The following is a 13192-nucleotide window of genomic DNA, read 5'->3' as shown; positions in this document are numbered from 1 at the left end:
GAGAAACTGCCCAAGAACAGAGCGGAAAGGGTGCCCAGTACTCTTCAGGGACGAGGCTCAAGCGATCCAGAGCCTCACAGCTCCAAACCCTTACACCTTCCCTGAGAAAACCTCAAGAGAGCTAAGAAAGACGTGTGGAGCCAGACAATGTCAAAATCTCCGACCATCCCTGCGTACACCCCAACACAGGAATACACCCACGAAGGACCTGAGGACTCGGCATCAGCCCCAGGCTCACCGACTCAGGGGCGGGTCGTCGGGGCTGGAGCCTGGGGCTGGATACGGCGCACAGCTGTCGTCCACGGGGGTGGGCGGGGACGGGCAGGGCAGGTACACGGCGCTCCACAGCATCAGGTTGCGCACATGGCACACAGGGTACAGCACCTGAGGAGACAGCGGGGGCACTGGTTCAAACACGCTCCCACAGGTCTGTCAGAAATGTCTAGGAACGAGGGGAAGAGCAAGCACCAAGTGGGAATGCCCAGCAGTCCTCCAAGATCTCTAAAAGCCATTACATGAGCGAATGCACCTCTTATCTGGGGCCAAGAGCAGGCAGTAGACATTTTTCACCCGAGAGCCTCTGTGAAATCTAAACATTTTTCAAAACTCCACTTCTCATTAGTTATTTCTTAGGTCACCTTTACTGAACGACTGGCTTTTCTCAGCTTAATTTGTTGCTTTTACTGCACAAGAAAGTGAGTCATTCTGCTAGATGGTGATTGTCTGTTCCCTGGTATAGAGTCTGGCTTCAGAACACACTGTCAAACCTGTTTTATAGGATCATCTAAGTTAATCATGTGGAAAGGAAGGAAGGAAGCTTTCTTCCATACTGCTACTTGTCTAGCAGGCACAGGAGAGAGAGAAGCAGCTAGCTCCAATCTTTCCTTGGACTACTTAACTGAAGTAAGAAGTTATTCATTAACAGTCCAGCAAATCAATATAACCTCGGATTAGCCTCCTTGTGACTTAGAATTTAAGGTGCACTCTGACACGAGGAACGAGACCACGGACCAATGCACAGATGTGCGTGCTTCCTTCTCTCTGCTTAACAGAAGGTGTTCCTTTGAGGAGCAAAGTCTTAAAGGAGCTGCCAGTTCTCCATGTGAGCGGAGAATCAGACAGACATGCCAGCGTCACATGCAGCTTTCTGCTGAGGCAGAAGCTGCAGTGGGTATCACTGCCTGTTGACACTGGGAAGGTGCGGGGGGCCTGCAGCACCTTCTGAGCTGTCAGGCATCCAGGGGAATGACCTAAGTGCCCCTCTACTTGTCAGGAGATGCTGGGAGTAGGTTAACCTCTGGCAGAGACGCTTAGAAAAGACTCTATTATCTAGAGTGGCCAAGTAGAGACATGTGTTAGGTCACACCACCCCAAACAAAGAGGGGCTGGAAGCAGGGCAAAGCATAACCAGAAAACAGGCCTTTCTCGGGACAGAGTGGTTGGAAAAAAAAGGCAACTAAGCTATCCAGAGACCACCGAGAGGCCTTCGAGAAAACAGCCGCTTCTTGAAAGGACCCCATGTGTCCCCATCCCCGAATTTATTCTGCTGCTGAGAGCAAAAAGGCTGAAGGATACATACGGCCTCTGACTGAGAGGAATACAGTAGGTTTTTGAAAGCCTTGTTGCCCGCCCGAAGCAGCGACCACACAGAACAAGTCCGTTCCTGAGTGTGCTTCTCTCCTCTCTCCTTGGCGTTGTTGCACAGGAATGTTCCAAAGAGGCAGGAATAGGTATGCTGCACCAGTTTCACCTGAGATCCAACATGAAGCAAAGTCAAGCAAGGGATACATGTTTTCTGGGGGGAAGTCAGCCCAGCAGAGCCACCTTCCCCAACACCCCTGATGTGCACTTCAGCTCACACTCGGGAAGGATGGGGGAACCAACTTGCAGCCTCCTCACAACCCCGACCACCATCACTCCTGACTCAAAAGGGCGTTGGCACCCCCATCCTCTCAGCCGCCCTGTAAACAACTTCCGAGGTCCTAAGTTAACTGGGCACAAGAGCGGGTCAGTGCGCCGCCAAGTCTGAACTGAGGGCACACTTCAGAACAGCTTCTTCAACACGCTGCTATGGAGCAGCGCAGACGTGTCTGTGAGTGCAGAGGAGCAGCAGTGAGAAGCCTGCTCTCCTGCCCTGGGGAGGCACAGGCAGTGCGATGCACAATGAGGCAGGAGGGCAGGAAGGAGGTGGGGCACACGCAGGGCAGTGGGAGAGGCCTCGGCGGCAGAGGCCTGCTGAAGAGGGGAGAGCAGGGCGTATGCGCACTGGGGGGCAGAACTGGGAGGCCACTCCAGGCAGTAGCAACCGCGAGCGCCATGGTCCTGAGAGGAGCACAGGCTTACAACTGCTGAGGAACTGGAGGAGGCCAGTGTGACGGGCGGACACTGCACAAGGTGAAGGGCGGGGGGAAGAAGCCTGGACGGTAACCTCTGCAGAGCCCTGCAGGCCTTAGAGGGACTGTGACTTTTACTGTGTGGAAAAGCAGAGTCACTAGAGGTTTCCTGACAGGAAAGACACAGTCTGTGTCACGTTTCAGAAGGACCTCTGAGGCTGCTGGACGGTCTGTCTGCACCTGGAGCAACAGCTGACGGCGGCCTAGACCAGTGCTGGGAAGAGCACAGACAGCGGTGAGTTACCAGGTCTAGACACATGTTTAAAGCATGACGACAGAGTCTGCCAACAGACTGAATGCGGAATATGAAAGGAAAGTTGAGGACAACATAAAAGCTTTGCCCTAAATGAACTGAAGGATTGAGTTGCCATTTGCTGAGAAGGAAGACAGTTGAGGTGGGGAGATATAGATATTAAGAACTAAGTTCTGAAAATGAAATATCATTAAGACATTCAAGTGGAGATCCTGAGCAGTCACAAGTGGATCAGAGCCCGGAGTTATGTAGAGACAGAGGTCTAGGCTGAAGACTATACATGTGGGAATCACAGATAGCAATTAAAGCCAGAGGACTGGATGAATCCCTAGAGAAGGAGCCTGAACTCTGGGGCACTCCAACGTTCAGAAGTGGGGGGCAAGGAAGAACCGGCTAAGGAGACAGACAGGACCAGCTGGTGAAGCAGAGAACTAACAGTGTGCGCTAGAAGTCAACTGAAGAAAGTGTTTCAGACAGGGGTGACTCAATTATGCCAAAAGTTAGCGATGAACCAAAGAGGAAGACAAGTCAAAAGGTACAAACTTCCTATTATAAGACAAGTCAGCAGGAGGGGACGTGAGTTAGGAGGATCTAAGTTGGGGGTCGGACGTAAGATAGTAATACTGCGCTATAAATCTGAAAGCTGCCAGGACAGCACATCTTAAAAGCTCTCATCACAAGAGAAAACTTCATCACTATGCGCGGTGACAAACGTTAACTAGGTTTTGCAGTATCTTCTAGCAGATGTGAGAGCTGGACTATAAAGAAAGCTGAGCACCAAAGAATTGATGCTTTTGAACTGTGGTGTTGGAGAAGACTCTTGAGAGTCCCTTGGACTGCAGGGAGATCCAACCAGTCCATCCTAAAGGAGACCAGTCTTGGGTGTTCATTGGAAGGACTGATGTTAAAGCTGAAACTCCAGTACTTTGGCCACCTGATGCGAAGAGCTGACTCATCTGAAAAGACCCTGATGCTGGGTAAGACTGAGGGCAGAAGAAGGGGACGACAGAGGATGAGATGGCTGGATGGCATCACCGACTCGATGCACATGGGTTTGGGTGGACTCCGGCAGTTGGTGATGGACAGGGAGGCCTGGCGCGCTGCGGTTCACTGGGTCGTAGAGAGTCGGATGCGACTGAGCGGCTGGACTAGCTAACCAGCAATATGTGTAAGTGTCAAGTCGCTGTTGTGTGCCTGAAACTAACAAAATGTTACCTGTCAATCATACTGCCAATTCTTTAAAAGGTGACTGAAAACTGATCACTGGGTTAGCGACGTGAAGATCACTGGTGACCTTAACAAGAGCAGCTCTGGTAAAGTGGGGTGAACACCTGGCTGAACCCGGTTTAAGAGAGAAGGCGAGAAAAACTTGGGAGAGCAAATGTAGCAGGCCCGAGGAGCTCTGCTGTGAAGAAACAAGACATGAGCTTGCAGCTCGAGAGGACGCAGGATCCAGGAACAGGCGTGCTGAGATAGGAGGCACTGCACCCGGCTTGTATGCCGACGGCAGTGATCCGGAAAAGCGGGAATGGGCCGACAGAGGGCAGGAAGCAGGAATGCTGAAGCCGTGAAGCTGAGCAGAGGAGGGCGTGGAAGCTGGTGCCCAGGTGGAGGGAGGCTGGAAGAGGGCAAGGCCAGTGTGTCCTCCTTCAAAGGTCAGGAGCAGAGAGTGGGGAATAGACCCAGGCGGGTTAGTGTGACTGACTGGAGGGAGCAGACGAAAACCTATTGTTTCTATTTTTAACTATTATTTAGTGCTTCTATTATCCATTTTTAAAGCTACATCTGGAACAACTCAAAGACTTTACATAAACTTAGTGCACATGGATTCATTAAATGAACAAACACCTGTGTTACCTTTTTTCTAAAATAAAAAAAGAATAGCCCCTTAATTAAATCTAGAAAGGATGCTGTTTAATGTGAAAACTGGCCCACTAACACTTACACTGATACTCCTATGAATTTAGAAGGTCCCCAAAATGAAGAATCACAAGCACAGACTCACAAGGAATGCTTCATTGAACTCAAAAGAGCACGGAAATTGCCTCTGAAGCTGATGAACACAGTCAAGCCACTGCAAAAACACTGGGCAGCGCTCATTCAGATCATCCGCGTTCTCCCCGTGACCACACCGGTCAGCAAACTTGTGGCCAAAATCCAGCCACTCCATCTCCACGAGGACCTGGAAACCCTGCGGGGAAGCACCGATGAGAGACCTGTTTGTGCCTGTCTATCCAAACTACGACTGTCCTGAACCCAAGGCCACCAGCAGGAATCCCTTTCAACGGCCTCCACTCAGCCCATCAGGAGCCCCAACCCAGCCCCGTGACCAAACGACGGGACACATACTTAGGACGGTTTCCCAATTCCCCTGCCTCCACTCCCCAATCAGCAGAGGGGTGGTAACTAAGCGTTTATCTAAGTGTTTGTTAAGACTATTTTTAGTGCTTCATTCACTATTAAAAAGTCACACTTTTGTCCCCTTCATATCTTATTTTTAAATTTCTTTCATGTTACACTTATGAAGTCATGTTTGTAAAATCTTTCCCTATCCCAGATTTACATATATTTTAGGGTACCTTCAAGGTTTTTCTTGTCTCTCTAGCCCAACAGGTGATATTTCACAACAGGGTTCTTTCTCCACAGAACACTGTGGTGATATTTAGACCCATTATCCTAATAAGCACGTCAAGATCCTTCCTACAGAAACCCCATTTTCCGGGGTAGCCGAAACTTTTCCAAGTAGATATTCTGCAAAGGAAAATATGTCTGTATGCTTAGTACCTTGTTATCTACAATCCACCCCCTTTTAAGAGGAACAGGCACTGTGGTAGGTACTACCACAATTCAGCTCAAGGTAAAGGAGCAGTGATTCTAAACCACAGGAATTCCACTTTGACTGGAGGACCACCTCAACCAAGACTTATGCTAAAACCCTGCCCGGCGTCCCCTGGTGACCCTGAAGTGTTCCGCCCTACCTCGATGGTCCGGTAGTAAGGGTCCAGCAGGAGCTTCGCCAGCGCTACAATCTGGGGGGTCCGGTCCCAGCCGTCGGAACAGTGCACCAGCACAGGCCGCTGGTCGCGGTCCACGGCATGCACCACCAGGAGCGCCGACTTCAGCAGCACAGACAGGTGATGCAGCCACTTGGTGCTCTCGAGAGCGGAGAGCCAACTGAAAAACCAAACACAAGCGGACAGGAAATGCCGCTTTCCATGAGACACTGGATCATGCCAAATACCCATCAAACTAAAAAGCAATTCCCAAAGACATTTCCCTCCAAATACAACAAGCAGAAAATCTCTGTCTTTATAAAGTACACACAAGGATTAGGCCCAGGCGCTACCATGCAATACAGGAAAGCCTTAGAAACAGGACAGTAATTAACAGGGCCACCTTTTGTTCCAAAAATCTTACTGCTAATTATCCAGGGAGAGTTAATAATTTTCAGTCTGTAAAGAGTTGTATCTACCCAGTAAAGCTAGTTCTTTCTGGAATTTTCTCCTAAAGAAAAAAATGCAACCACTTCTGAGATGGAAAAGAGAAAATATTTATATTTAATAATCAGCAACTCTGCCTAACAAGTTCTCAAAAAAAAAAAAAAAGGAAAACTCAAATATCTATGTCTGTGGGGACTTCCCTGGTGGTCCAGCTAAGACTCTGCACTCCCGATGCAGGGGGCCAGGGTTCGATCCTGGTCTGGGGGCTAGATCCCACATGCTGCAACTACAAGTTCACATACGCAACTCAAGACCCCACATGCTGCACCCAAGACTTGGCATACACAAATAAAATAATTAAATACCTTTAAAGCAGTATGTTTCTGTAACAAGATACAGTGGCTTCCCTAGTGGCTCAGATGGTAAAGAATCTGCCTACAATGCAGGAGACCTTGGTTCAACCCCTGGGTCAGGAAGATCCCCTGGAGAAGGGAATGGCAACCCACTCCAGTGTTCTTAACCAGAGAATCCCATGGACAGAGGAGCCTGGTGGGCCACAGTCCATGGGGTCGCAAAGAGACAGACATGACCAAGGGACCAACACTTTTACAACAAGATACAAGTTGGACGCCACTCCAAAAACAGTGCAGATAACATCACGTACCACTGCTGATCCAGTCTTGAATGTTTATGGATTAGAACTGGGTAGGCCCAAACTAATGATTTAGACTTACACAAATGAGTAGCCAACGGCTGCACATTGTTACTGGGCTTAGTGAAGACTGGATTCAACCCATGGCGGATTCATGTCAATGTATGGCAAAACCAATACAGTATTATGAAGTAAAATAAAGTAAAAAAAAAAAAAAAGACTGGATTCAGCAGGGATCAAAAAACCTCTTTTTTCAAAAGGCTTTCAAAAAGTATCAGATCCCAAGAATTACCCCTTGGGAATGATGACAATAGGTTTTTTTAAAATTGTGCTGACATTTTGTTTCTTCTGCCCTGCCAAGAATTCTACTCCCCACCCCCAACAAAAAGCTCAAATTTCTCCAAATTATCATCAGATCTGTGGTTAAGGCCATAGTCCAGCCCTTCAAACACTGAGTCTGAGGAGGGAATCAATACTTCTGTCAGGGGACTATGAGAAGGCTTTTGCCGTGACGAGTCGGATAAGTATGAATTTCTGGAATAGCCCAAAGAGAGGGTCTTTCCAGGCAAACAGACAACAGAACGTACTGCATAAGCACTGGCTTCACAAGGACTGGCTTGTTCTACCAACCAGACTGACTAAGAGGGCAGACACTGCCTCAGGCACAGTCACATTTGCCTTGTGCAGTGCCTAGCATACACTGAAGGTTCCTACTTTTTAAGTCGTGGGTAAAAATTGAATCTCAAGACTTTCTATGGCCTATTAAATACCTGAGAAACATTTTTTGCAGGTGGATTCTTCATTCTTATTCCTCATACAGTCTTGAAAAAGAAAACTGAAAGGTGGGGCTTCGGAGAACAAATGGCAAGTTACCTCCTGGCCCCTGGAGAAACAGTCACTGAGAACCCGGTTCTCTTGAACCTGACTGACTCACCCTTACAACCCGGTCGGTGTCTCCAGCCTAACACAGGAGCTGCACCCAAATCTGCCGACGGAGGAGGTGCTGACGCTGCAGCCTCCCTCGTCCTGTTCTCAAAATCAGAGAGAAACACACCCAGGCCCGGGCCCTGCCCAGATGCACACCAAGTGTCAGGAGGCCGGCTTATGGCTGCTCCCGCCACGGCCACAGCGCCTCTTCATCCACAGGGACGCGTCAGTGATGCACTGTGATCTGTGCCGAATACAGACAAGCCATCTCCTTCTTCCTCTACAAACTCCCTCCTCTCTGACATCCATGTGGGCCAAACAAGGGCTAGTTAACTACATCTTCTTGACTCAGGAGCTTAAAAACAGCTTTTTAAGAAAGACTTTTAACCTATGGAAGATATTAGAGATCAGGGAGTACTGACGCTCTCCTTTTTATAGGCAGGACAAACTGATAACCACAGGAATGAAGCCACTTGGCTCAAGTCACGCAGTCAGTGGCAAGCACCCTGCACCTGAGCAGACTGTGTGTGCCATCAGCAGGGAAGGGAGCACTACTAGCTGGGCTCTAAGTTCGCGTAGCAGATGCAAACTGCTGACCCTCAGGCAAGACAGCCATCACTTCTCTGGTCAGGCTTTTCCCCAAGGACAACTGCTTCACCCTCTCGGCTAATTGCAACTATGATGAAATTAATCATTTGCTACCAGGAGTTCATACAAGTGATTCAGGCAGCCACCATTTGATTTAATCAATCAAAGAATGCTGCAAAATTAATGCAGTCATGAGATCTACTCAACAGAACTCAGGGAAACTGCTACGGGCTCTAGCACAAACACCAGAAAGGAGAAAACTCTATCCTCCGGCACCATTTCCAGCTTCCGAAATAGTGAAGCTGGGGCCTTCAAATATTTATCTGTCCATATTTGTTTTTACAGAGTGTTCCTCCTAATTTATCTTGTATTCAAACAGTTCCCTTGTGGGGAAGGGTGTTATTTCATCTTCCTCACAGCAAATGCCAGCCATTCATTTTTAATAAGCAATAAAAATCATGGTAATGTTTTTAGTAAATAAGAAAGCAGTTTAAAATCATAAGCAAATGTAAAAGGAGCTGATCTCCTGGCATGTTTAAAAGTTTAACCCTTTCTAGAACATGATGAATACACTTTTACTGTTCACGGTAAAACACTCCAGTTCAGAGGAGGTTAAGTGTCACTACAGGATGTCAGAAAACAAAGAATTAAGTTACTCTGAGTCAAAAACATGGAGAAGAGAAAGAAGAGGGCCCAGGAAAAGTAAGGCAGCGGTGCTTCCACTCTGAGGGTTTGAGACCTATTCTCTGCTGCACATTTCCATACCTTTCAAAGGGCTAGATTTTTCTCCCAGCTCCTCCTTTTTGCTGAATGATCCTCACACAGGAAGGAGAACACCCACGGACTCATGGTAAAACTGAAGTTTACCAAAAAAGTAGAAAGACCCCCTCCAACTCATTAAAAAAGAAAAAAAAGGGCAGTGCAAACTTAAAGCCAAGGCCAAGGTCTTACTTTCCCGGATCTGGCATCTGAGTGCACAGCAAACGCAGAGACTGAAAACTCCTCCGAATTGAATGAATATTTGCCATCCCCATAAAGACAACTTCACAGTTTGGGTAATACTCTGGAGAGAGCAACAGAGAGAACACAAATATGGTGAATTTAACATCCACAACACCAAGTTCAAAAGGAGCAAACTGGCTATAAAACAATCCACTGTAGCTGCTGACTGATGAGATGCTGGTGTTTGATGACTATTAGCCCAGTCCTTTTCTATGAGATGAAAACAGCGCTTGATTTCTAGCCATCTTTTCGAAAAGAAAGGATTTCTGAAAAAGACGTGTGGATGTGTCAGTCGCTCAGTTGTGTCCGACTCTTTGCGACCCCACAGACTACAGCCTGCCAGGTTTCTCTGTCCATGGAATTCTCCAGGCAAGAATACTGGAGTGGACTGCCATTCCCTTCTCCATGTGAAGAAGATAATGACATAAAATAGAAGCTTTTATTAAAAAAAAAAAAAAAAAGCTCTGACTTCCACTTTAGGGTCTCTCAGGTGGCTCAGTGGTGAAGAATCCACCTGCCAAGGCAGGAGATGTGGGTTCGATCCCTATGTCAGCAAGAGCCCCTGGAATAAGAAATAGCAACCCACTCGGGAATTCCTGCCTGGGAAATGCAATGGACAGAGGAGCCTGGTGGGCTGCAGCTGATGCTGTCATGAAGAGTCTGACATGACTGAATGACGGAGGGCCCCCACACACTTTTCTACCTTACCCCAGGTTTACCTCTTGGGTCTCTGCTAACCTGCATCATGGCAGGACCACATACTTATGCATTCAAATTCTGTGCTCAAACTGCTTTTTCCGGCAATTAGTTCACATCTGAATAAGGAGCTTAGTGCCTCTACCTGCTCCATCGGCACACAACTGGCACCCAAGAGGTCCCTCCTCGGAGAAAGCCAGTATGCAAAACACTGGGGCTGCTGTAAGTCAGGACTGAGGTGCTTCACTAGAGTTGTATTTACTTCAATTTCTACCCCATGTTTTTCAAGTAAAAGCCATGTGAGGACTTTTCCATGGGGCCAGTGATGAGCATACCCAATGTCAAACACAATAAAAAGCTTTCAGAAGGCTGAGAAATCAAGTCACCAAAGAAGCAGCTTCCAAACCTAACAGGCCTTCTTAAGGGACTTTCCTTATCACCAAAAGGCTGGCACCAGGAAGAATCTGTGGTTTCACTGCACTCCAATCTCCATTTCTCCCATGAGAAGAGCACGCAGTACTGTGAATCCAAGGAGCTGCGGCTCTCTCAGGACAGGCTGAGGAATATGGCTTTCCATTCATTTTGAGTTGAGCACTACGACCCAGGCGGGCGTGGGCAGGACTCCCAAGGACAGAAGCACTGTGCGCCTCACCTGGGCACTCACAACCTCCTCCTTTGGCTCGGTTTGCCACCGCGGCTGCATAGGAGCGTGCGTCCAAGATCAAAAGCTTCTGTGGCTGGATGGCTAAACTCTCTGCTCCTGAAGCATTTGACAGAGAAGAATCTGGGGACAACAGGAGCAGGAAGAAAAAACGAAATGAACCTATCTCAGAATTGTTGCAAAATAAAAACGAAAGACACTTATTACAGTACCCAAGAAGTTCGATTAAGTGAAGTCCACCTAACCCAAACTACCTAAATACAATGGGACTTCTCTCCCGAGTTTGTTTTCTATTTTGCCTACAATCTCTTATACTTCAGTTCTACCTAAAATGACTGCAACGTAAGCCCAATGTCTCCCTCATGGTCTGGAAACATTGTAGGTCCCCTATCACATGTACAGTCCATCTTGTCACGATGGTAAGAAAGACAACACTCTAGCCCTCTTAACCAAGTTTGAAAGAGAAGGTCTTCTGGTTTTTGCCAAGATACATGACTCCCCAAACAATCTCACTAACTGAAGCTTCACTCTCGCTCTTCTATGAAACCAAATTCTGTCTTAAAAGAAAAAGGCCATTTCAAGAAAAGCTTCTCAGATGCTATAAAAACTTGCTGCCAGAGGCCCAGGGACTCCTTACCAAACTCCACGTCAGAGAGGTCTCCTGCACAGGGGAAGTCTCGGGGACTGTTCCTAGCCGACGGCTTGCTGCCACTGGATCGGGAGTCAGAGGCACAAGCTCTGGCTACAGACTGCACCAGGTGCTCATCGTCAGCATTCCTCCAGCCCCACCAGCTGACCTCTGGCTGTCCACAGCGGGCAATGACGGCTCCGTTGCTCTGGTGCCTGTGCGGGGAACAAGACGACAACTGTACCCAACGCCATGGCCCCATTCGGATACTCTGAGCTCATACAAAAAGTGACACAGTAGATTTTAAATGCCTTAATGAATGGTACGTGATGGGTTAACTTCAAGGCCTCCCAGGGCAGAAGTCTTATAAACCATCAAGAATAATGAAATCTATCTGAATCTTTCTGGATTATCATACCATTTTAGAGACCTTTGTAGAATAACCAACGAAATGATAAATATGTATTCTTACAGAAAACAAAATATTCATGAAGACTATATGAAAAACTGCTTTTGGAAAATTGGGTAAAAAAAAAAAATACCAACACCACACTAATTCTGCTACTTAATAATGAAGCAGTAATCTCTCCTTTTTAATACTACACCTGCATATCCAAGCTTAATGGATGCTAAGACAAACATCTGTTTCCTCCTGACTTCTGAGGACCCAGCATAGCAACTGTGCAATTATGGCTGGCTTGAGGATTCTTTTCAAAACAAGATCCCACATTTGGGACTGAAATATTTACCTGGCCCACAGTGGACTGCTTTACAAAACCTCCTGAGATTTCATGAGTCACAACTGCTCTTACTATAGGCAGATGGAAATGAATAGCATAAAACATCAATAAGCCATACTCTGATAAGATCTCTTTTCACGAAAAAAAGACCAGAAATCATATTGTCTATCCAAGCTTTTCCTAATTAGGAATTTTAGCAACTAAGAAGTTGTAAAGGTAATGTAATTTGGTGACAAAAAGAAATCAAGCTCTAATATATAACACAACATGGATGAACCTTGAGTATGTTATTGCTCCAAAGTGAAAAGTCAGTCACAAAAGACCACATTATGATTCCGTTTATACAGTGTCCAGAACAAGAAGCTCTATAGAGACAGTAGTAGATTTACTGATAACCCAGAGTGAGGGGGTGTGAGGAGGGAACGGGGAGTGTCTGCTAACGGGCCGGGGGCTGCTTTTCAGGGCAGGGAGAGCACACTAAAGGAAGTGTGGTGACGGTCGCACAGCACAGTGAACATACTTAAACCACTGAGCTGCACACACTGAAAAGGTGGACTGTACGTGGCAGCTCAAGAAAGCCGCTTACGTGCTACAGAAGTAGTCAGTTCACTATAAAAGTCAATGAGTAAAAAGCTAGTAAGCAAAAAATTTTAGTATCTCCCAAATTCTATATCCTAGAGAGAACAGTCACTGTTCTTTACTCCATTAAAATTGTTTCCAAATGCACATTCATCCACGTAGAACATATGTGGATGCCTTATGCACAGACGGGTTTTTAAACAGACTACTGCATCTATATGTTTTGTTCAAAGGACAATGTGAGAACATTTTTTGTTTTTAATCCTAAAACTCATAAACAATAAAATTAAATTTGGCAACAATAAATTCCACTGGAATCATCAGTTTGTTTGTCGTTTTTAAATCCTCCCTCATTAGGAGAGACAAATAATAGAAAGTACTTGTGTATTGCCAACACAACAATTAGGTCAACTGTTGAATGGAGCCAAACTATAAATAAAACCTCATTGATTCTTAAAATGCCTACTAGCATACAATAATAGATGCTGGGTAACCAATGAGCTGAGGGGCGGCAGCTCTTTACAAAATAGGCTGGTGGGGCCTTTGCTGCACATCCTTTTCTTCCGAAATTTTTCCCAGCAACGCTCGAGAACAGTAGATGGCACTCGTCAGCCTGGGTCTTGGGTTTTAAGG

The 13192-nt window shown here is 46.8% G+C and overlaps 1 protein-coding gene across 20 annotated transcripts in view; it reads right to left on the bottom strand.

Annotated features, from left to right (window-relative positions):
* MTMR3 (myotubularin related protein 3) overlaps positions 1-13192 on the bottom strand; it is a 129612-nt gene that overhangs the window by 8362 nt on the left and 108058 nt on the right. For all 20 annotated transcript variants that reach the window (XR_011249857.1, XM_069557194.1, XM_069557187.1 and 17 more), the window contains 7 exons: positions 11250-11455; positions 10604-10735; positions 9205-9316; positions 5625-5820; positions 4652-4837; positions 1580-1750; positions 239-384 (listed from right to left, as the gene is read on the bottom strand). Coding sequence is in view for 19 of the 20 variants with exons in the window: in XM_069557194.1 (XP_069413295.1) it covers positions 239-384; positions 1580-1750; positions 4652-4837; positions 5625-5820; positions 9205-9316; positions 10604-10735; positions 11250-11455 (1149 nt within the window). In the remaining variant the exon portion in view is untranslated. The remainder of the gene's footprint in view (positions 1-238; positions 385-1579; positions 1751-4651; positions 4838-5624; positions 5821-9204; positions 9317-10603; positions 10736-11249; positions 11456-13192) is intronic.

Source organism: Ovis canadensis, chromosome 17 (genome assembly GCF_042477335.2).
Source record: "Ovis canadensis isolate MfBH-ARS-UI-01 breed Bighorn chromosome 17, ARS-UI_OviCan_v2, whole genome shotgun sequence".
Classification (NCBI taxonomy): Eukaryota; Metazoa; Chordata; class Mammalia; order Artiodactyla; family Bovidae; genus Ovis; species Ovis canadensis.
Note: the sequence above shows the minus strand (reverse complement) of the source record. Positions and strands in the feature narration are given on the sequence as shown.